Source organism: Orycteropus afer, unplaced genomic scaffold (genome assembly GCF_000298275.1).
Source record: "Orycteropus afer afer isolate SDZICR_OR568_19922 unplaced genomic scaffold, OryAfe1.0 scaffold00309, whole genome shotgun sequence".
NCBI lineage: Eukaryota > Metazoa > Chordata > Mammalia > Tubulidentata > Orycteropodidae > Orycteropus > Orycteropus afer.
The window spans coordinates 2,249,737-2,275,291 of NW_006921896.1; the positions used below are offsets into that span (position 1 = coordinate 2,249,737).

Here is a 25,555-nt window from a genome sequence, read left to right on the forward strand (position 1 = left end):
CAATTCAAAGGCATCAATTCTTCAGTCTTCATTATCCATTGTGCAACTTTCACATATATAGGAAGCCCCACCCCCAAGAGGCAGCAAGTCGGGGGAAAACCGGGGATGACAGAGAGAGTGGCAGGATCCAGGTAAGGGGAGGGACAAAGAGTGTTTCAAGATCTGTCCTGAAGTACAATGCTGTCAATGATAGGATAATATCCATACACCTATAAGGAAGACCAGTTAATACGACTATTATTCAAATTTACACACCAACCACCAAAGCCAAAGATGAGGATATTGAAGATTTTTATTAACTTCTGCAGTCTGAAATTGACCAAAAGTACAATCAACATGTGTTAATTATCACTGGTGACTGGAATGCAAAAGTTTGAAATAAAGAAGAATCACCGGTAGTTAAAATTTGGCCTTGGTGACAGAAATATTGCTGGAGATTGCATGATAGAATTTTACTAGACCAATGACTTATTCATTGCAAATACCGTTCTTCAACAACACAAATGGCAGCTATACACGTGGACTTCACCAGATGGCATACACAGGAATCAGATTGACTATATCTGTGGCAAAAGGCAAGGGAAAAGCTCATCATTATCTTTAGCCAAAACAAGGCCAGGAGCTGACTGTGTAACAGACTATCAACTGCTCATATGCAAGTTCAACTTGAAGTTGAAGACAATTAAAACAAGTCCACAAGAGCTAAAATATGACCTGGAATATGTCCCTCTTGAATTTAGAGATCATCTAAAGAATAGATTTGATGCTTTGAACACCAATGACTGAAAACCAGAAGAATTGTGGGATGACATCAAGAATATCACCCAAGAAGAATGCAAGAGGTCATTAGAAATATGAGAAAAGAAGAAAGATCAAAATGGATGTCAGAAGAAACTCTGAAACTTGCCCTTGAGTGGAGAATAGCTAAAGCAAATGGAAGAAATGACAAGATAAAGAGCTGAACAGAAGATTTCAAAGAGCAGACAAAGCAAATTACTATAATGAAATGTGCAAAGACCTGGAGTTAGAAAACTAAAAGAGAAGAACACACTTGGCATTTCTCAAGCTGAAAGACCTGAGGAAAAAAATTAAGCCTTGAGTTGCAATATTGAAAGACTCTGTGGGCAAAATATTGAGTGATGCAGGAACCATCAGAAGAAGATGGAAGGAATAGATAGAGTCACTGTATCAAAAAGACCTGGTTGGTCTTCATCCATTTCAGGAGGTGGCATAGGATCAAGAACCAATGGTAGTGAAGGAAGAAGTTGAAGCTGCAATGAAGGAACTGGCGAAGAACAATGCTCTAGGAATTGACAGAATACCCACTGAGATGTTTCAACAAATGGATGCCCCTCTGGAGGCACTTACTCGGCTATGCCAAAAAATTTGGAAGATAGCTACTTGGCCAACTGACTGGAAGAGATCCATATTTGTAACCATTCCAAAGAAAGGTGATCCCACAGAACGTGGAAATTATTGAATATCATTAATATCACAAGCAAGTAAAATCTTACTGAAGATAATTAAAAAATGGTTGCAGCAGTATATTGACAGAGAACTTCCAGAAATGCAAGCTGGAGTCAGAAGGGGATGTGAAGCAATGGATATCATTGCTGATGTCAGATGGATCTTGGCTCAAAGCAAAGAATACCAGAAAGATGTTTACTTGTGTTTTATTGACTGTGCAAAAGCATTTGATTGTGTGGATCATAACAAATTATGGGTAACATTGAGAAGAGTGGGAATCATAACAAATTATGGGTAACATTGAGAAGAGTGGGAATTCCAGAACACTTAATTGTACTCATGAGGAACTTGTACGTAGACTAGGAGGCTGTCGTTCAAACAGAACAAGGGGACAGTGCGTGGTTTAAAATCAAGAAGGGAGTGTGTCAGGGTTGTATCCTTTCACCATATTTATTCAATCTGTATGCTAAGCAAATAATCCAAGAAATTGGACTATACGAAAAAGAACATGCCATCAGGATTGGAGAAAAGTTCATTAACAACCTGAGATATGTGGATGACACAACTTTGCTTGCTGAAAGTGAGGATGACTTGGGGCACTTACTGATAAAGATTAAAGACTCAGTGTGCAATAAGGATTACACCTCAATATAAAGAAAATAAAAATCCTCACAACTGCATCAATAAGCAGCATCATGACAGATGGAGAAAAGACTGAAGCTGTCAAGGACTTCATATTGCTTGCTTCTACAATCAGTGCCAATGGAAGCATCATCAATAGACGTTTTGCATTGGGCAAATCTGCTGCAAAAGATGTCTTTCAAGTGCTGAAGAGCAAAGATGTCTCCTTGAAGACTAAGATGCACCTAACCCAAGCCATGGTATTTTCAATCACCTCATATGCATGTGGGAGCTGGACAATGAATAACAAAGACCAAAGAAGAGTTGAGGCTTTTGAGCTGTGGTGTTGGCGAGTAATGCTGAAAGTACTGTGGACTATAAAAGAACTAACAAATCTGTCCTGCAAGAAGTGAAGCTGGAATGCTCCTTGGAAGCAAGAATGGCTAGACTTCATTTCAACTATTTTGATCATATTCTCAGATGGGACCATTCTCTGGAGAAGGATGGTTATGCTTGGTAAAGTGGAGGGTTAACGAATAAGGGGAAGGTCCTCAACAAGATAAATTGACATAGTGGCTGCAGCAATGGGCTCAGGTATAGTAGAGATTGTGAGGCTGGCACAGGACCAGGCAGTGTTTCGTTCTGCTGTACATAGGGTTACTGAGTCAGAGACAACTGGACGGCACATAACAACATTATTAATCAGCTCTGACTCATAGCGACCTTATGTACAAAAGAACAAAACACTGCCCAATCCTGCACCATACTCACAATCCTTGCTGTACTTGAGCCCATTATCGTTGCAGCCACTATGTCAATCCATCTCATTGATGCTCTTTCCCTCTTTTGCTGAACCTCCACTTTACTAAGCATGATGTCCTTAAGGGAATGGTTCTTCTGACAACATGACCAAAGTAGCTGTGATGAAATCTGACCATTTGCACTTCTAAGGAGCATTCTGGCTGCACTTCTTCCAGGACAGATTTGTTTGCTCTACTGGCAGTTCATGGTACTTTTATTCTTTGCCAGCACTACAACTCAAAAGCATCAACTAGTCTTTGGTCTTCCTTACTCATTGTCCAGCTTTCACATGCATATGAGGTGATTAAAAATATTATGGATTGGGTTAGGTGTACCTTTCAAAGTGTTATCTTTGCTCCTTAACACTTGAAAGAGGTCTTTTGCAGTACATTTGCCCAGTGGAATATATTGTCTGATCTCTTGACTGCTGCTTCCATTAGTGTTGATTGTGGATCCAAGTAACATGCAATCTTCAATAACTCCTATGTTTTCTCCATTTATTGTGATGCTGCTTATTGATCCAGCTGTAATGATTTTTGTTTTCTTCATGTTGAGTGTAATCCATACTGAAGGCTGTAGTCTTTGATCCTTATCAGTAACTGTTTCAAGTCATCTTCACTTGCAGCAAGCAAAGTTGTGTCATTTGCAAATCTCAGGTTGTTAATAAGTTTTCCTCCAATCCTGATGCCATGTTTTTCTTCACAGAGTCCAGCTTCTAGGATTATTTGCTCAGCATAAAGATTGAATATGTATGGTGAAAGGATACAACCTTGATGCACACCCTTCCTGATTTTAAACCATGCAGTATCCCCTTTCTATGTGAACAACAGCCTCCTGGTCTATGTACAGGTTTCTCTTGAGCACAATTAAGTGTTATGAAATTCCCATTCTTCACAATGTTATGATCAATACAGTCAAATACCTTTGCATAGTTAATGAAACACAAGTAAACATCTTTCTGGTATTCTTTGCTTTGAGCCAAAATCCATCTGACATCAGCAATGATACCCCCCGTTCCATGTTCTTTTCTGAATCCAGCTTGAATTTCTGGAAGTTCACTGTCAATATATTCCTGCAACTGTTTTTTTAATTATCTTCAGCAAGATTTAACTTGTGTGTGGTATTAATGATATTGTTTGATAATTTCAACATTATCACCTTTGTTGATCACCTTTCTTTTGAATGAGTGTAAATATGGATCTCTTCCAATCAGTTGACCAGGTAGCTGTCTTCCAAATTTCTTGGCACAGACAAATAAGTGCCTCCAGAATGGCATCCTTTGTTGAAGCACCTCAATGGGTATTCTCTCAATTCCTGGAGCCTTGCTCTTCATCAGTTCCTTCAGTGCAGCTTTGATGTCTCCCTTCAATACCCTTGGTTCTTAATCACATGCCACCTCTTGAAATAGATGAATATCAAACAATTCTTTTTTTTTAATAGTGACTCTGTATATTCCTTACACCTCTTATGGTGCTTTCTGGATCATTCAATATTTTGCCCATAGAATCTTTCAATATTGCACCTCAAAGCTTAAAATTTTCCTTCAGTTCTTTCAGCTTGAGAAATGCCAAATGTGTTCTTCCATTTTGGCTCTCTAACTCCAGGTCTTTGAACATTTCATTATAATAATTGACTTTGTGTTCTCTAGCTGTCCTTTGAAATCTTCTGTTCAGCTCTTTTTTCTTGTCATTTCTTCCATTTGCTTTAGCTACCATCTGTTCAAGAGCAAGTTTTAGAGTCTCTTCTTACATCCATTTTAGTCTTTTCTTACTTTCCTGTCTTTTTAATGATCTTTTTCTTTCTTTTTTTATGATGCTCATGGTATCATACCACAATTTGTCTGGTTTTCAGTCATTGGTGTTCAGTGGGTCAAATCTATTCTCAAATCTTCTTCTATAGAAGGCACTTGACTGCTAACCAGAATGCTGGTGATTCAAACCCACCAACCACTCCTCAGAAGGAAGGTTGGGCAATCTACTTCTGTAGTGATACTGCCTTGGAAACCCAAGGAGCGGTTGTTAAGAATAGGGTCTGACTCTATGGGACATAACAACAACAAACTCAGGTGGGATATAATCAAAGCCATTATTTTGGCTCTCCTAGACTTGTTTTAATTTTTTTCAGCTTCAACTTGAATTTACATATGAGCAACAGGCGGTCTGTTCCACAGTCAGATCCTGGCCTTGTTTTGGCTGAAGATAACTGAGCTTCTCCATTACCTCTTTCTAATAATGTAGTTGATCTGATTCCTATGTATGCCATCTGGCAAGGTCCACATGAATAGACTCTGTTTATGTTGTTGAAAATAGTTATTTGCAATAAATAAGTCATAGGTCTTGCAAAATTCTATCAAGGGATCTCCAACATCATTTCTATCAGCGAAGACACATTTTCCAACTACCGCTGATTCTTCTTTGTTTCCAACTTTCACATTCCAATCAACAGTAATAATTAATACATCTTGATTGCATGTTTGGTCAATTTCAGATTGCAGAAGTTGGTGAAAAATCTTTCATTTCCTCATCTTTGGCATTAGTGGCTGGTGCTTACATTTGAATAATAGTAGTGTTAACTAGTGTTCCTTGTTTGTGTATGGATATTATCCTACCACTGACAGCATGGTACTTCAGGATAGATCTTGAAACATTCTTTATGACAATGAACATGATGCCATTCTTCTTCAATCTGTCACTCCCAGCACAGCAGATTATGTTGTTGTTATGTGCCGTCGAGTAGGACCTGACTCACAGCGAACCCTCCTTGGGTTTCTGAGGTGGTATCACTATGGAAGTAGATTGCCCAACCTTCCTTCTGAGGAGTGGCTGGTGCGTTTGAATAGTCAGCTTTCTGGTTAGCAGCCAGGTGCCTTAGGCACTGCACTACCAGAGCTCCCTTAGCAGATTATATGATGATCTAATTCAAAATGGCTAATACCAGCCTATTTCAGCTCATTTATGCCTAGGATCTCAATCTTTATATATTCCATTTCATTTTTGACAACTTCCAATTTTTCTACATTCATATTTTCCACATTTCATGTTCTAATCATTTATGGATGTTTGCCACTGTTTCTTCCATTTTGAGTTGGACCTCATCAACAAATGAAGGTCCTGAAAGCTTTTCTCCATTCATGTCATTAAGGTCAACTCTACTTTGAGGAGGCAGCTCTTCCCTAGTCATATTTTGAGTGCCTTCTAATGTGAGGGGCTCATCTTCTGGCACAATATCAGACAATGCTTCAGGCTATTCATAAAGTTTTCCAGTAATATATGAGACCATGTTTCACTGCTCTTCATAAGTTTTCACTGGCCAATTCTTTGAGAAGTAGATGGCACTTTCCTTCTTCTGAGTCTGTCTTAGTCTGTAAGCTCCTCTGAAACCTGCCTGCCATGGGTGACTGCAGTGTAGTAAATTACTTAGTATGGCTTTTCTACCCATAAGTCATTGTAAACTCAGTGGTGGAATGAGCAACTGAGGAGGTGATTGTAAATGTTATCCACGTGGAGTATTTCTGTTGGGCGTGGCACAATACAATGTTCTGGGAGGTGCCCACTTTCTCTCAGGTGCTTAGAGTTCTGATGCTATGATTGGCTAGTTTGACCACCCTGCCGGGCTCAAAAGGAGGCCTCCTGGAAGCAGAACTGGCTCTGACTGCTGGTTGAGGAAGATGTGCTGCCAAAAGAGACACGCACCCCGGAAAGAGACACATGCTGCTGGGAAAGAGGCGCAAGAGACACGCATCGCTGAGTGAGACACCGAGGGACCAGCACTGCTGGGAAAGAGACTGTGAGAGACTGTTGGCTGAGGGACAGTGGGCTGGGAGAGAGACTGAGTATTTTTCCTGAGCTTGAATTGTAGCCTGTGTGCTTCCCTAATAAACTCCGTAATCTGTGAGTTCTGTGTGGCCACTGCAGTGAATTATCGAACCCAGAAGAAAGGTGGTGGTGCTTTGGGAGGAACGGTTGGAGAAAGGGCTGGAGGGAGGCAGCATGTCTGGCCTGGCAGGAATAGGCCTTGAGTTACTGCTGGTAATCCTGTCTTCCTCTCGTGGGATTAGAGGAGGTCAGAACATGTGGCCTCCTTGCCCTTTTTGCAGTGACCCTGCTTGTATTTGAAATACCGGTGCCATAGCCTCCAGCTTCACATAACATGCAAGCTATCACAGTACAACAAACTGACAGACAAGTGGTGCTTTCAACACTTTACAGAGATCTTTTGCAGCAGATTTGCCCAATGCAATACATTATTTGATTTCTTGATTATTGTTGCCATGGGTGTTGACTGTATCCAAGTAAATGAAATCTTTAACAACTTAAATCTTTTCTCACTTATTATCATGTTGTTTCTCGGTCAGTTGTGAGGATATTTTTGTTTTCTTTATGTTGAGGTGCAATCTATACTGTAGGCTGTAGTCTTTGATCTTCATTAGGTCTTCAAGACCGCTTCACTTTCAGCAAGCAAGGTTATACCATCTTCATATCCAGGTTGTTAATGAGCCTTCCTCAATTCTGATGCCACATTCACCTTCATGGCATTTGCCCAGTTTATTGGATTATTTGCTCAGCATACAAACTGACTAAGTATGGTGAAAGTATACAGCTTTCCTGTTTTAAAACCATGCGGTATCCCCTTGTTCTATTCAAACAACCACCTCTCGGTCTATGTACAGGTTCCACATCAGCACAATTAAGTGTTCTGGTGTTCCCATTCTTTGCAATATTATCCATAATTTGTCAGGATTCATACAGTCAAATGCCATTGCAAAGTCAGTAAAACACAGGTAAACATTCTTCTGGTATTCTCCGCTTTCAGCCAAGATCCATATGACATCAGTGACAATATCCCTCTAGAGAAGCTAATTTTCTATTATTCACTTTTTCTGACACAAAACACTGTAAGCAAAGAAAAGAAGACTTACCCTGACAGGAAACCACATATAGGAAGCCTCTTCAGGATACATAAACATCCCATATTCTGGCCGAGTCATCTCTTTAAATATACAGTGGAAGAATTCTGACCTGATTCCTCCAGTGTTGTAGCCAATTTCTCCACTAAATGAAACCTGAAAAGAGTAAATAATCCTTTACTTCCAGGCCTCTGTACTGCTATGTATTCAATTTGGCAACTTTAATGTTGTTGTTGTTGTTGTTGTTGTTAGGTGCCCTCAAGTCAGTTCCAACTCATAGTGATCCTATGTACAACACAACGAAACACTGCCTGGTCCTGTGCCATCCTCACAATCTTGCTGTGTTTGAGCCCACCATTGCAACCACTGTGTCAGTCAATCTCTTTGAGGGTTTTCCCCTCTTTGCTGACCCTCTACTTTACCAAGCATGATAGTCTTCTTCAGGAATTAATCCCTTCTGACAATATGACCACAGTATAAGAGACAAAGTCTGGCCATTCTTGCTTCTAAGGAGCATTCCAACTGTACTTCCTCCAAGACAGAGCTGTTTGTTCTTCTGACTGTCCACAGTACATTCAATATAGTAAATGTAATAGGTAATATTAATTGTGGCCTCAGGTATCTGGTAGGCAGTATGGTCAGCATCTTACTTGTATTATCACATTTAATCTTCCCATCAATTCTATGAGGGTAATGAGACTTCAATGTTATACAAAACAGCTAAAGATGCAGCCTGGATTTAATCCTATCAAACCCCAGAGCCTCAGTCCTTTACTACTAAATTGATCTCAAATGGTGTCACTATTACAGTCATCAGGTACATTAAATACAATGAGAATAAACATAAAGAAATCATAAATATTAGGATTTTCATTAAAATGCATACATATTTATAAGAGTTCCCAAGTTGGTTATTTATTCCTTATAGAGGTAGTTGTTGTTGTTGTTGTTATTTGCCGTTGAGTTGGCCCCAACTCATAGCGACCCCTACTTGGGTTTCCAAGGCAGTATCTCTACGGAAGTAGGATTGCCCAACCTTCCTTCCGAGGAGTGGCTGGTGGGTTTGAACCGCCAGCCTTCTGGTTAGCAGTCAAGTGCCTTAGGCACTATGCTACCAGAGCTCCCATCCCTCCCTTCCCAAGATGTTTCCTTCTTAACCCATGTTTGCTCCTTCCATTACTCCCATCATTCCTACCTCGCCTTTTTAGAATCACTTCACTTTACAAATGTGCTAGAGTCTCACTTACCCTTATTAAAAACAACAACCAAATCTACACTCTTGTCTCCAATAGGAGCTCTGGTGGCATAGTGCCTAAGGCATTTGACTGCTAACCAGAAGGCTGATGGTTCAAACCCACCAGTCATTCTTCAGAAGGAAGAGTTGACAATCTACTTCCATACAGATATCACCTCAGAAACCCAAGGAAGGTGTGCTATGAGTTGGAATTGACTCGACAGCAATGAGGTTTTTTTATTTGTGTGTGTGTGTCTCCAATACAAACAACACCAACTCCTTCTACCCTAAGTTGCCAAACTTAGAGACTAATATACATCAACTTGCAACCCTGCTTCTCTACTTAAGTGGTTCTCTCCAAGATATCAAGATCTTGTTAACTCCCAATTTCAATGACTTTTTTTTTTTTCATGTCTCATCTCCTTGATTTCACGAACTCATTTTATACTACTGTCTCTTTCTGGGAGCTCTGGTAGCGTAGTGCCTAAGGCACCTGACTGCAAACCAGAAGGCTGGTGGTTCAAACCCACCAGCCACTCCTCGGAAGGAAGGTTGTGCAATCTACTTCTGTAGTGATACCGCCTCAGAAACCCCAGGAGGGGTCGCTATGAGTCAGGTCTGACTTGAGGGCAAATAACAACAACAACAACAACAACAACAACAACATGTCTCTTTCTTGGCACTCTTTTCTCTCTTGCTTTCTCTTATAAAATATCATTCAATTTTTTTCTTTCTCTTTTTTTCCTGGTGGCTTAATCCTATGGTTCTATGCTTAGACTTCTGCCCTTCCTCTTTGTTGTTTAGCTGGATCTTTCTTTTGTTTTTAAACTTCACTTACCACTTGTAGACACTGAAACTCCATATCCATTCTATCTTCTCTCTTGGTTGACAGACACACTTTTCAATGAGACACAGAAAGAATTTATACAGTGAAATTTGTGAGAGCTGAAAGTCAAGGGGACTGCCTCGATTTTCAACATCTCACAAGTCTCCTCCTTTGACAGGTGCAGTTTCACCACTTCTCTATTGCTCTCTATTGTTGTTATGTGTCATCAAGTAGGTTCCAATTCATAGTGGCCCGACATACAACAGAATGAAACACTGCCGGGTCCTGCCCCATCCTCACAATCATTCCTGTTTCAGTCCATTTTTGTAGCCACTGCGTCAATCCATCTCTTTGAGGGTGTTCTCCTTCTTCTCTGACATTTTACTTTACCAAACATGACATCCTTTTCCAGGGACTGGTCTGCCTCAATAACATGGTCCAAAGTACATGCCTCTTGGTCTATGTACTAACTTGGGAATTAGGGAAACCTCAAGACAGACAACCTCAATGGTGAAGGGAGATAATTTCCCCTCTATGAAGCAATTTGTTACCTTTTTTTTTTTTTATGTTTTAACTTTCTAAGAAACAAACATACTAAGTAAGAATTATACTTTACCAATAACTCCTTCCTCAAGTCTTCATTCTCAAATGGATTTAGCTGATTAAAAACATCCTCAACCAAGTGACTCCTTCTGACTGCTAGATTAATGGTAGGCAACAAAGGTGGCCCTTCTTGTGCTAGCCACCTTAAAAAAGCTTTATTTCTCACCTGGAAAAACAGAAATGTTTTACTTCATTTCACCACTGGCCTTCTCTCAGCAGAAATGTATAAAATAGAATAAATTGGTTCTGTTTATAACTGCACATCATAAGCATTTATGAAAAGGGTTTTATAGACACCATTGGAGATAAGCTATACATTCAATATTGACTCTTAGTGAGCATTCATCCAGTTGACAGTATGTTAAAAAGGGGTAATTTTGACAAACATTTATTATGGCACCATCACAGAATACTAACCATATATTGGGGTCCTAATCTTAATGGACCTAAAGGCCATAATGTCTTTACATTCTAATTTCAAGAATTTTCTGCCATCTGTATTCCTGCTGCCATGTCTTTTCATGAGATCAGATCTTACCTATTGGTGCTAGGCCTAATCTAGCCCAAGTATGCTATGCCTCTTTGAGTACTATTCAGAATACTACAGGCTACCAACTTCACACAAAAGCCCTACAACTAGGTCATGTGCCCGAGCTCTATCCTTTGCTACTGAGGCCCTAAGATGCTTAGAGGCCTATGCAACTCAAATTATGAGTCTGCTATGCCTTCTACATTAGAATATAAGACCCATGACTGCTATCTATGATCATGAGTTTCACCACTGGCTAGCTCCTTTATAACCAAAATATCACATGCATAAGAAGGCATTTATCATATAAATTATGCTAATTAAGACAAAAAAAATTTGCCATACATACCTCTATTTGTAACTCTGAGTCAGCATGTAACAGTTTAATTTTCGACAGAAAACTAAAGATAAATGGAAAATGACTGAATATAACATAACATGAAACGTCTACTGAAGGTTCCTAAAAATGGAAATGACAATAATTTTGATAAATTAAAGGACAGAGAAATCTTACAACCCCTACCTGATAACTTTAAATCCCTGATAGTTTAAGGTCTCAGTACCTCTAGCCAAAGTCCAAATTGCTGGTCAACAGTACTTAAATAAATAGAATTCTAAGGAAATGTTTTTCATAGTTAACAATGAAAGGTATGTGAAGTAGATTGCCCAGTCTTCCTTCCGAGGAGCAGCTGGTAAGTTTGAACCATCAGCCTTCTAGTTAGCAGTCAAATGCTTTAGGTATGACGCCACCAGAGTTCTCTAAGGAAATGTGTTTCATGTTAACAATGAAAGGTATGTAAGCCTAGTATTTTTGATGCCATTTACTTTAGCAATGAATTATAAACTTTGAGCACTTTCTCAAAAATTCTGATCCACTGCAACCTGTGTTTTTATAATGTGATGGGCTTAGATGTGTTTGGTATAAGAGAATGATGTAATATAGACAGCTGTTTAGCTCAACCATGATTTTTGCTGGGTAAGTGTTAATAGACTAGAATAAGTAGAATTATAACTTTCAGTGAAAAGGAAAAAACTTCAGGTCAGTTGTTGCACTGGCAACAGGATCCTTCAGCTGTATTTTAAGAAAATAAAAAAGGAGTGCCTACACCCAGAGTGCCCTCCTCAAAGTTATTTGAGAGTCAAGTTGGCTCTGTCACACATTAATAGCAGCACCATAAGGTCAGAGCTCCAATTCCATCTGTGTTATCTCAGTACCACCATTGCTTTTCTAATAAAAATGTGGGTAGATTTCCACCCTTTTGCTTTTGTGTATTTTTCATATTCTTGTGGTAGTCCCCATGAGCTGTATGCCTGGTTGACTCAAGTTATCAATTATCCTTTCTGTTAATACGCTGGCTACAAAATTACATGTTTTGATGAGTCTGTCTTACTTTTGCCATAATCCCTGGTATTTTTATTGTACTATTTTACACTGAGATGTTTCTCAGAAACTCATATAGAAGGTTATAGCAGAATTACCCAATTAATGCACCAACCAATTAATTATTAATTTCCCCCCTTAAATATGCAATAGTTACCGAGATAATTCTCCAAAAGGACCTTTTATATGCCTCTTCACGGAAATTGAGCAAACGCGAGAGTTCATTTATGTTGAAAGTATTTTCAGGAAGCAGATTGTTAGCCTGGTTTACCTTAAATAAAATATGACCAGTGAGAAAGCTTTATATTTAAAGACAATTTTGTTTAACGGATTGTAAAGATTATCAGAATAAACAGCAAATTAAACATTTCTTTAAACGACCAGAATAAAGTTCTATCCAATTCCTAAGTTGCCTGAGCCTTAAATTTTCATGAAGAATATCTAAGACTTAACAGATTTTTTTTTTAATTAACAGAAAAATTTTAGAGAACTTTAAGTCCAAAGAATAAAACCAGTACAATATGAATACAAACTACTCTAGGGTTCCATTATTCATGTCTTAATCTTCAAACCTTACCAACATGACATTTTAGGTGCTCCTTCTGTCAAGGTGTATGTGGAGTATTTCCCTACCACAGGGGAATTCCCAGCCCTCCATCCCACAAAATTATGGAAATTAAACAACACACTTCTAAATAACCAATGGTTTAAAGAAGAAATCAAAGTGGAAATCAGAAAATACTTTGAGATGAATGAAAATGAAGACATAAAAACCAAAACCTTATGGGATACAGTTAAAGCAGTGCTTAGAGAGAAATTTGTAACTGTGAATCCACATATAGTTATGCATTGCTTAACATCCACAATATGTTCTGTGAAATAGGATGTTACATGATTTGGATGTTGTGCAAACACCATATTAAAACCTTATGGGAGCCCACTTCTAGTTGTCTTCATTGCCACTGCTACTGGTGCTGCTGCTGCTAGAGAAGGCTGGAGGAATGAGGGCTGGCAGTGGCTGTGGCTAAGAAGGCAGTGGCAGGAGCAGAGTGAGAGGGGAGTCAAGAGGGAGAAGAGCATGGCCAGCCCCACTAGCTGTTCCACTCACCTGAGCAGCTGGAGCATCTTGGGCCCCACAGCCTCTGCTGCCCACCTATCTGTTGAACAAAGCCTAAGAACCCATGCCCAGAGCAGACTAGTGCTGCAAGAGTTTGGTTTTGGGGTCTTTAAAACCATTAGGGGAAAATAATAAATACAAGGAAAGCTGTTTCCTCCTTTTTAAATAAATATATAAATCTTATGGGACCACAGATATATATGTGGTAGGGCGTTATTTAAACAGAAAGTGACACATACCTGGATTAAGTTAGAAGAAAGATCTTAATTAAATAACCTGCCCTTCTACCTTAGAAACTAGAAAAAGAAGAGCAAAGAAGAAAGCAAGAAATAAAGAAATAATAAAGATTAGAATAGAAATTAATGAAGTAGGGAACAGAAAACAATGAAACCAAAAGTTGATTCTTTGGAAAGAGCAACAAAATTGATATACCTTTAGCTAGATTAACAAAGAGAAGAGTCAAATTACTAAATTAGGAATGAAACCAAGGACATTACTATTGACCTTGATGTTGTTGTTCGGTGCCATTGAGTTGATTCCAACTCATAGCAACCCTGTGTACAACAGAACAAAATATTGCCTGGTCCTGCACCAGCCTCACAATCCTTGCTATACCTGAGCCATTGTTGCAGCCACTGTGTCAATCCATCTTGTTAAGGGACTTCCCCTTTTTCATTGCCTCTCCACTTTACCAAGCATGACATCCTTCACCACAGTATGGTCCCTTCTGATCACATGACCAACGTAGGTTAGATGAAGTCTGGCCCTTCTCACTTCCAAGAAGCATCCCAGCTGCACTTCTTCCAGGACAAATTTGTTTGTTGTCATGGAAGTCCATGGTATTCTCAGTATTCTTTGTCAACACCATAATCAAATATGAACTCTTCTTTGGTCTTCCTTTTTATTGTCCAGCTTTCACATGGACATGAGGCAACTGAAAATACCATGGCTTGGGTTAGGTGTTCCTTAGTCTTCAAAGTGTTATCTTTGCTCTTTGACAGTTTAAAGAGGTCTTTTGCAGCTGATGTGCCTAGTGCAATATAACATCTGATTTCTTGATTGCTGTTCCATCAGTGTTGATTGTACCAAGTCTGTCAGTTTGTCCTACTGTGGTGGCTTGTGTGTTGCTGTAAGGCTGGGGGCTATGCCACTGGTATTTCAAATACCAGCAGGGTTACCCATGGTAGACAGGTTTCAGCAGAGTTCTAGACTAAGACAGATTAGAAGAAGGATGGGGCCATCCACTTCAGACAGAACCACCACTAAAAACTTTATGAATAGCAGTGAAAACTACTGACATATAGAAATAAAAAGCATTATAATAGAATACCATTTTTTACACAATTATGTGCTTTTTACATTTGTTTGCCAACTGTTCTACCTCCTCCCTGCCCCAGAGGTATTTCTGTAAACAAGCTATGCTAATGTTTTTACAGTAACTGGTATAGCATCTAGCAGGCACTTATAAAAAATATCTCCTGGAGGGAGGAAATGGTTGACAAACAAATGTAAGAGGTGTGTGTTATTTGTATAATAATATGGTACTTAGAACAAGTACTATGAATGTACTTTATACACAAACAACAAGTTTGTGTAGAAAGACACAAACTACTGAAACTGGGAATGAATCAAACAATCTGAATAAAACTATTACAAGTAAAGGAACTGAAGTAGTAATTTAAAAAAAACTACCCACCAAGAAAGGTTTGGCCAAGATGGCTTCACAGTGGAATTCTACCAAACACTTAAATTAGAATTAAGACCAATTCTTCAAAAATATTTCCCAAAAAAAGAAGAGGAGTGAACATTTCTCAAGTATTCTATGAGACTAGTATTACTATACTAGTAATACTGAAACCAGACAAAGATATTCCAAGAAAAGGAAACCACCAATACTTCTTATGCAAATGGACACAAAAATCCTCAACAAAAGACTAGCAACCAAATCAGAAAGATGTAAGAAGAATGATACACCAAGACCAAGTGGATTTATCTAAGGGATACAAGGCTGGTTCAATGGAAGAAAATCCATCAATGTAATGCAGCATATCAATATAATACATTTTAAAAAAGATATTTAAAATGCTCAAAGTTTAGTCATTAAGCAAATGTGAATCAAAACTACAGTAGGTATCATCCAACCCATGCCTGTAGCTGTCTAGTTGATTCTGACTCACAGCAAGCCCATGTGTTACAGAATACCACTGTTCTAGAGGATTTTCTTTGCTGTAATCTTTTCAGTAGGAGATTGCCAGGCCTTTCTTCTGTGGCACTGCTGGCTGGGTTAAAATTGTCATTTGCACTACCCAGGGACCTTTAGACCCACTAGGATGGCCATGATAAGAAAAATGGAAAGTACCAAGTGTTCCCAAGGATGTGGAGAAACAAGAACCCTCGTATTCATTACTGGTAGGCATATAAAATGGTGCAGCTGCTTTGGAAAAGCAGTTTTGTGGTTCCTCAAAAAATTAAAGAGATGGCTTTTGGAAGATGGTGTCATACCTGTAATCCACCTGTAGTCCCTCTAGCATCTTACTTACTGCCTGAAAACCTAGGTGCAACAGTTTGAAGCAGGAATTCTGGGGCTGTCAGCAGCTCATTTAAGTTAGAGAAAGCCAGATTTAGTGGAAAAGGAGAAAGAAAAAAAAAAAAGCAGGGAAAACAGCCAGGAAAAATAAAAATAAACAAACCTGCCTGTCAGTGAGTGAGACAGTGAGATGGAGAAGCAGAAAGCTTCTTTAAAAATACCAGAGAAAGCCATGGTGGAAAAAAGAAAGAAGGGGGACATCAGGGAATCAATGGTGGCTTTGGTGACTCGGAATACCGACAACAGCAGCTTCTGACAGTAACTTTGGGAACTGAGCTGAGTAAGTGAATGCCCAGTTATGACTGTAATAGTGATACCATTTGAGATCAATTTAATAGTAAAGGACTGAATAAGTGAACAACAGTTCTGAGAAACAGAGCAGAAACCCCTGTGGCTCAGGTCGCTGCTGAGTTTACAGTGGAAAAGGGGAAGGGAGGAAATGTGCCACAGGTAGGTGGCCCTGGATTAGCTGACAGGACAAGGCTGGGATTCAGCTCTTCCATGACAGCATTTTAGCACAGAGTGGCCCAGAGTACAGGATTTCTTTTTGGCTATCTGACCCAAGTGGAAAGTAGCGACCCCCTAACCACTGAGGTCTTTGCCAATTTTGAACCGTGGGTCTGTGAATAACAACAAAACATCATCACTGGTAGCTGTCCCAACCAGACTCAAAACAAAACCCCAGAACAAGCAGTAATTATGGAAATGCAGAAAGCAGGGACTCACTACTGGTGCCTTTTATTTATTTTTATTTCGCTCTTCTCCTCTTTTTCCTCCTTCTCCCCTGCCTCACTCAATAGAAAAACTACATTAAGCCACCACAATACCTGCTCATCCTAACTCTAAATCCCCTTCACAATGAACAGAGACCTACATCCACATTCCACACAGTGATTTCAACACAAAGAAAACTTCAGCGCAACCCAGAACACCTGAATTAGTAACCAAAAAAATAAAACACACCAGTTCCACCCTTGTGAATATATTTAAACATAAAATCAAGGTGAAACAAATCAACACGTAACTAACAGTTAAAGACAACAATTTCAAAATGTCTAAGAAACAATAGGCAACTGAAAATCAAACAAAAAAAATAGGACAAGACAATAGAAATAAAACCCCCGACAAAAAAACAAAACAAACAAACAAAAAAAACCATTAAACATGGAGGAAAAAGAGGCAATAGAATTATCCAAGAAGAAATTCAGAAGATATGTTCATAGAACTCTACAAGAGCTTCAGGAAACCCTAAACTGAATCAAGGAGAACACAGACAGTACCCTGGAAGAATTCAGGAAAAACATCCAGGAACAAAATTAAAAGATTAATACACAATCAGAACTCATACAAAAACAGCAGTTAGAAATCCAGAAGATGAACACTGAAATTACAGAATTACACAGCAAAGTGGAAGGACAGAATAGGCTAGAACTGGCTGAAGAATGCATCTCCCAACTAGAACATAAATGTATTGATACCATCCTGCATGAAGAAAAATGAGAACAAAGATTTAAGAGAAATGAAGAAAACCTAAAAGTTATATGGGATGACATGAAAAGAAACAAGATATGCCTCATTGGAATACCAGAACAAGAAGAGGGGGAAAAAAAAAAAAAAAAGAAATAAAAAACTGTGGAAGGCTTGCTAACAAAAAATTTCCCTCATATCATGAAGGAAGAAAAAATATTTGTCCAAGAAGCTCAACTAGTCCCATACAAGATAGATCCCAAGAGAAAGCCACCAAGACATATCATAATAAAACTCTCCAAAACCAAAGACAAAGAAGAATCTTACAAGCAGCCTGAGAAAAAATGAAATGTCACCTACAATGGACAAGCAATTAGGCTGAGTTCTGATTACTCAGCAGAAATCATTCATGCAAGACAATGGGACAGCATATACAAAACACTGAAGGAAAAGAACTTCCAACCAAGAATTCTATATCTAGCCAAATTGTGAATCATATATGAGGGTGAAATCAAGATATTCTCAGACAAACAGAAATTAAGGGATTTTGTGAAAACAAGACTAACCCTACAAGAAATGCATAAGGCAGTCCTTCCATAGGGAATCCACTACAGAGAACAACAAATAAAATCAGGACACACAACATCAACACTAAAATCAAATCAGAAATAGATGCTCAAAATAAGCTCATAAAACACTGTACTTAAAGAAACAAGGGGGTTAATTTGCACATGACACCAACAACAAAGCAAATAGAGGGAATAAAAGTTCTAGGTACAAAACTTCCAAATGGAGAGGAAAACAGGACAGTGTCCTTACCGAACAGACTGTTCCAAAATTATAGACACAAGAACTCACTCCAAGATAACCAAAGAGAAAATTAACAATTCCCCTAAGCAAACCCGAAAGAAGGAAAACTTACGGACTTAGTAAGCAGAAAACTAACAATAAAGAAGAAAAGAGAGGAGACACTTGTTAAGAAAATGAACTCCACACAGAAAAGTATTTGGACCAAGGAAATCTCCAACAACATGACAAAAAACACAATAGAATGACAGCAATCAATTCATACTCATCACTAATTATACTCAATGAATGGACTAAATGCACCAGTCAAGAAAAAGAGAGTGGTAGATTGGATAAACAAAGAAGGCTCATCAATATTCTGCCTACAAGAGACCCACCTTAGACACAAAGATAAAGACAAATTAAAAGTTAAGGGGTGAAAAAATATATACCAAGGCAATGGTAACCAAAAAGAGCAGGAGTGGCAATATTAATTTCCGATAAAACAGACTTCAAGAAGAAAAACAACGTAAGGGACAAAGGGACTATATGATGCTAAAAGGGTCAATTGATCAAGAAGACTTTACCATAATAAATATCCATGCATCCAATGAAAGTGCTCCAAAATATGTAAAGCAAATACTAACTGAATTGAAAGAGAAAACAGACAACTCTACGATAGTAGTAGGAGACTTTAACACACCACTTTCAAGGATGGACAGATCAACTAGAAAAAAACTCAACAAAGATACAGAAGAACTCAACAACACAATCAACCAACTCAACCTCATAGACATATACAGAGCACTCCAGCCAACAAAAGCACAATTCGCATTCTTCTCCAGTGAACATTCTCCAGAGTAGATCATATGTTAGGACATAAAAGAAGTGTCATTAAATTCAAAAACACTGAAATACTACAAAGCATCTTCTCAGACCACAATGCTATAAAATTAGAAATAATAGGACGATCAAGAAGAAAACATCAAATATGTGGAAGATGAATAATATACTGCTCAAAAACTACTGGACAATAGAAGAAATAAAGAGTAAAATAAAAAAATTCCTAGAAACAAATGAGAATGAAGATATATCTTACCAAAGCCTATGGGACACAGTGAAAGCAGTACTCAGAGGTCAATTTACAGCAATGAATGTACACATCAAAAGAGAGGAAAGAAACAAAATCAACACTCTAACTAATCCAACAATTAGAAAAAGAACAACAAAAGAATGCTACAGTATCTAGAAGTAAGGAAATAATAAAGATCAGAGTAGAAATAAAACAGAAAACAAAAAGACAATACAGAAAATCAATAAAACAAAGCTGGATCACTGAAAAGATTAACAAAATTGACAAACCACTGGCAAATCTAACAAAAGAGAAGAGAAGATGTAAATAACAATAATAATAAACAAAAAGGGTGACATCACAATAGAACCAACTGAAATAAAAAAGATATTGATGATTATGAAGAACTGTACTCCAACAGATTCGAGAACCTAGAAGAGATGTACAAGTTTCTAGAAACACAAGACCTACCTAAACTATCCCAGTTGAAGATAGAAGACTTCAACAGACCCATAACAAAGGAAGAAATTGAACACATCATGAAAAAACTTCCCACAAGAAAAAGTCCTGGCCCTGATGATGTCACTGGAGAATTTTACCAAACATTCATGGAAGAGTTGACACCTATACTACTCAAGCTATTCTAAACGCACTGCCATCGAGTCAGATCTGACTCATAGTGACCCCTCTTTGGGTTTCTGAGGTGGTATCACTATGGAAGTAGATTGTCCAACCTTCCTTCTGAGGAGTGACTGGTGGGTTTGAACCACCAGCCTTCTGGTTAGCAGTCACATGCCTTAAGCACTATGCCACCAGAGCTCCCCAAGCTATTCTAGAACACAGGAAAAGATGGAATACACCCAAACTCATTTTATGAAGCAAGCATAACCCTGATACCAAAACCAGGGAAAGACACCACTAAAAAGGAAAACTACAGACCAAGATCCCTCATGAATATAGACGCAAAAATCTTCAACGAACTCCTAGCCAACTGAATTCAACAACATACCCCTAAATTAATATATCCTGACCAAGTGGGATTCATACCAGGTATGCAAAGATGGTTCAACATCAGAAAAACAATCTATGTAATCCACCATATAAACAAAACAAAAGAACCATATGATCATATCAATTGATGCAGAAAAGGCATTTGATAAAATACTACACCCATTTATGTTCAGAACTCTCAGCAAAACAGAGGTAGCAGGGAAATTCCTCAACATAACAAAAAGCATATATGCAAAGCCAATGGCCAACATTATTATTAATGGAGAAAGACTCAAAGCATTCCTCTTATGAACAGAAACTAGACAAGGATGCCCTCTATCACCACTTCTATTTAACATTGTATTCAAAGTTCTAGCCAGGGCAATAAGGCAAGAAAGAGAAATAAAAGGCATCCAAATTGGCAAAGAGGAAGTAAAGGTATCTCTATATATAACATGATCCTACACATAGAAAACCCAAGAATCTCAACTACTGGAACTAATAGAGAGGTTCAGCAAAGTGGCAGGATACAAGGTCAACATACAAAAATCAGATGGATTCCTTTACATCAACAAAGAGGTCTCTGAAAAAGAAATAAGGAAAACAATACCATTTACAGAAGCATAGTGCCTAAGGCACTGGATGGCTAATGAGAGGCTGGTGGTTGAAACCCACCAACCACGCCTTGGAAGGAAGGTTGGGCAATCTATTTCTGTAGTGATACTGCCTCAGAAACCCAAGGAGGGGTCACTATGAGTTGGATCTGACTCAACGGCATATAACAACAAGAAACTACAAGGGATCTACATAAATGGAAGAATCTGCCTTGTTCATGGATGTTGTTGTTGTTGTTATGGGCCGTTGAGTTGGACCCGACTCACAGTGACCCCTCCTTGGGTTTCCGAGGCAGTATCACTATGGAAGTAGATTGCCCTATCTTCCTTCCGAGGACTGGCTGGTGGATTTGAACCACCAGCCTTCTGGTTAGCAGTCAAGTACCTTTAGGCACTATGCTATCAGAGCTCCCTGTTCATGGATGTTGTTCATGGATAGGAAGACTAAATATTGTGAAAATATCAATACTACCCAAAGCAATCTACACATTTAATGTAATTCCAATCCAGATACCAACAAAAGTTTTTAAGGACATGGAAAAACTAATTACTAATTTCATATGGAAAGAAAAGAGACCTCAGATAAGCAGAGCATTTCTCAAGAAGAAAAACAAAGTGGGAGGTCTCACACTACCAGATCTTAAAACCTACTATACAGCCATAGTAGTCAAAACAGTGTGGTTTTGGTATAATGATGGACAGATAGATCAATGGAACAGAATTGAAAACCCAGAAATAGACCCATCCATCTATGGACAGCTGATCTTTGACAAAGGACCAAAACCCACTCAAAGAGGAAAGAGATAGCCTCTTTAACAAATGGTGCTGGCAAAACTGGATATTCACTTGCAGAAAACTGAAACAAGACCCATACCTCACCCCATACACAAAAACAAACTCAAGTTGGATCAAAGACTTAAATTAAATGTAAAACCCAAAGCTGTAAAAGTCATTAAAGATAAAATAGGGGAAGGTCTAGAGGCCCTAATATATGGCATAAATAGACTATCAAGCATAATCCAGAATGCACTGGAGATGAAAGAGAAGTTAGATGACTGGGACCTTTTAAAAATTAAATTCTTATATGCATCGGAATACTTCACCAAAAGGGTAAAAAGTATATGCACAATACTGCATTACCACTAACACCAAACACCAGGCTACAGATAAATACATAGACAACTGAGAAGAACAGATGGGGGTTTGTGAACAAGAATATACTCTAGACTAATGAATATACTATAGACTAACTACAGATTGGGAGAAAATATTTGCCTATGACATATCTGACAAAGGACTTATCTCCAAAATTTATAGAAAATTTCAACATCTCAATGCCAAAAAGACAAAAAATCCAATTCAAAAATGGGCAAGGGACATAAATAGATACTTCACTAAAGATGATATGCTGGTGACCAACAAACGTGAGGAATTGCGCACGATCATTAGCCATCAGAGAGATGCAAATCAAAACAACAATGAGATATCATCTCATCCCAGCAATAATAGCAAAGTTCAACAGGGGAGAAAATAACAAATGCTGGCAAGGTTGTGGAGAGATTGGAACTCTCATACACTGCTGATGGGACTGTAAAATGGTATAACCACTGTGGCAAATGGGAGGCATTTCCTTAAGAAACTGAAAATAGAAATACCATTTGAACTAGCAATTCCATTATTTGGAAGACATCCTAAAGAGGTGAGAAATAAGATACAAACAGACATAAGTACACCTATTTTCAACACAGCACAATTCACTATACCAAAGAGATGGAAACAATCTAAATGCCCATCAACAGATGAATGGATAACCAAATTATGGTGTATTCACACAATGGAATACTATGCTCCATTAAAGAACAGTGAAGAATATGTGAATCATCTCACAATGTGGATGAATCTGGAGGACATTATGCTGAGGGAAATAAATCAATCGCAGAAGGACAAATATTGTATGAACCCATTACTGTAAAAAGTCATGGAAGGGTTTTGTTAGGGAAGGGAACTCAATCTGTAGGTTACTGGGAATGGGAAGGAAGGGGAAGGGAAAATTTTGGACTAGTTGGAGGCTGTATTGGGTAAGGAGGGATGGCATGGAAAGAGTCTTTGGCCAGCATGGTAACACTGGGGAAAGGGAGGACACCCAATTGTGCACATAAGATACAGACAACAGGGGCTAGTACCAGTATATGCACAATACTGCATTACCACTAACACCAAACACCAGGCTACAGATAAATATGTAGACAAATGTGAAGATCAGATAGGGGTTGGTGAACAGGAATATACTCTAGACTAATGACAGATTCAGCTGAAGATAATCTTGCACAGATATTAGTGATACAAAATAACCACAGTCATTACAGAAGCAACAGAAGACACAAGTGGAGCAATCCCTCATAGACAGCCACACCCCTTGGGAGAGAGAACCACCAGATCTGCCAACTCAGGACCACAGTGTTGGGGTCCTCCACATAATATATAAAAATTTTGTTCCACAAGCTACTTTGGTGAGTAGTGAATGAGGTCTTAAATGCTTTTGAGTGGCCATCTAAGATGCAACTAATGGTTCCCTTTCATTGGAAGCGAAGAAGAGTGAAAAAAGCCAAGGGCATTTGGAAACAATCAGCCCTAGGACATGACGGACCTTGAGATCAGGAGAACTAGATGGTGCCCGCTACCAATGCCAACCACTCAGGAAGGTATCAAAACTGGAGATCCTGGCTGGAGTGGGAGGAAAAACGTGGAACAAAATTCAAAAACAGTAACAACCAGAATTACTGGTTGGATGGAGTCTGGTGGGACCCCTGAGACTATTGCTCTGGGATACACTTTGGGCCTGGGATAAAACTCACTCCCAAGGGCTGGCTCTCAGCCCAACAGTAGTAAGACTTACATGCAGAACACCCAACCCAGGGCGATGCACCCACCTACTTTATGGAGATAAATCCCTTGGAGCAATCAGCCATGGGGCACCAGAGGGGCAACATTCACATGGAGGAAAAGCTGGTCAGACAGGAGTGCAACTAAGAAGGGCACAGTGGTGGGGGTGAGGAGGGATAGGAGGAGAGTGGGGATGGTAACTGGGGAATGAAACCAAATGTACACAAACTATGGAATGTAAAAAAAAATTCTGCTCTGTCAATTTGCACCTAAAGCGCAATAAAAACAAAAATTAAAAATAAAAAAAAAGTTAAAGAGAATTACCAGATGATCTAGCAATTCCACTCCTAGGTATATATTCAAGACACCTGAAAGCAGGGATCCAAACAGATACATACATATCCAAGTCCATTGCAGCATTATTAGCAAAACCCAAAAGGTGGAAAAAATCCAAGTGCCCATCAACATAAGAATGGAATTAAAAAATGTGTTATATACATGTTGTTGTTGTTACGTGCCATCTAGTTGGCCCCGACTCATAGTGGCCCCTCCTTGGGTTTCCGAGGCGGTATCACTACAGAAGTAGGATTGCCCAACCTTCCTTCCAAGTTATATACATACTAAAAAAAAAACAAAAAAAAAAAACCTCTTGGCCACTGAGTCAATTCTGACTCATAGCAACCTGTCTTGGGTTTCAAGACCGTAAATCTTTAGAGGAGCAGCCTGCGCCATCTTTTTCCACAAAGTACCTGGTGTGTTCAAACCACCAACCTTTTGGTTAGCAGTCAAATGCCTTAACCACTACGCCACCACAGCTCATTTATACACATACAGTGGCATATTATTTAGCTATTACAAGAATTGAAATTCTGATACATGATACTACAATGCGGGTACCCTGAAATCATTATGCTGCGTGAAGTAAGTCATATACAAAAGGACAAGTGTTACATGATTCCACTCACATAAAACTCTAGAATAGGCAAATGTATAGAGACCAAAGTTTATTAGTAGTTACCAGAGGATGGAGGGGGGAGGTGGGTGAGGATGGGAGTTATTCCTGCACTGACTGACTTTCTGTTTAGGGTAAAGTAAAATTTTTGGAAATGGATAGTGGTAATGGTAGCACAACGTGGTGAAATTAATCAATGTCACTAAATTGTACACTTATAAATGGTTAAAATGGCAAATTTTTTGTTATATATATATAGATGTATATGTTGTTGTTGCTGTTATGTGCCATCAACTTGGACTCATAGCAACCCCTCCTTGGGTTTCCAAGGCAGTATCACTATGGATGTCGATTGCCCAACTTTCCTTCTGAGAAGTGGCTGGGGGGTTTGAACCACCAGCCTCTGGTTAGCAGTCAAGTGCCTTAGGCACTATGCTACCAGAGCTCCCAGGGATTCCACTAGGAATACAGAAATGAATAAAGCAAGGTCCCTTCTCCCAAAGAGCTCAGAGCAAAACAGATGTTTATAATGGCAGTGCCAGGTCCCAAGTACAGAGCTCCCATATATGTATATATACACACATATACATATACCTGTTGTTGTTGTTGTTATGTGCCGTCGAGTCAAACCCAACTCATAGCGACCCCTCCTTGGGTTTCCGAGGCAGTATCACTACGGAAGTAGGATTGCCCAACCTTCCTTCCGAGGAGTGGCTGGT

At 38.9% G+C, this 25,555-nt stretch overlaps 1 protein-coding gene across 1 annotated transcript in view; it reads right to left on the reverse strand.

The window, feature by feature from the left end:
• The window catches only part of HERC5 (HECT and RLD domain containing E3 ubiquitin protein ligase 5), a 125,734-nt gene that overhangs the window by 47,787 nt on the left and 52,392 nt on the right, over positions 1 to 25,555 (reverse strand). The window contains exons 13-16 of the mRNA XM_042782412.1: positions 12,526 to 12,639; positions 11,337 to 11,447; positions 10,472 to 10,624; positions 7,808 to 7,951 (exon numbers count right to left, since the gene is read on the reverse strand). Coding sequence (XP_042638346.1) covers positions 7,808 to 7,951; positions 10,472 to 10,624; positions 11,337 to 11,447; positions 12,526 to 12,639 — 522 coding nt within the window. The remainder of the gene's footprint in view (positions 1 to 7,807; positions 7,952 to 10,471; positions 10,625 to 11,336; positions 11,448 to 12,525; positions 12,640 to 25,555) is intronic.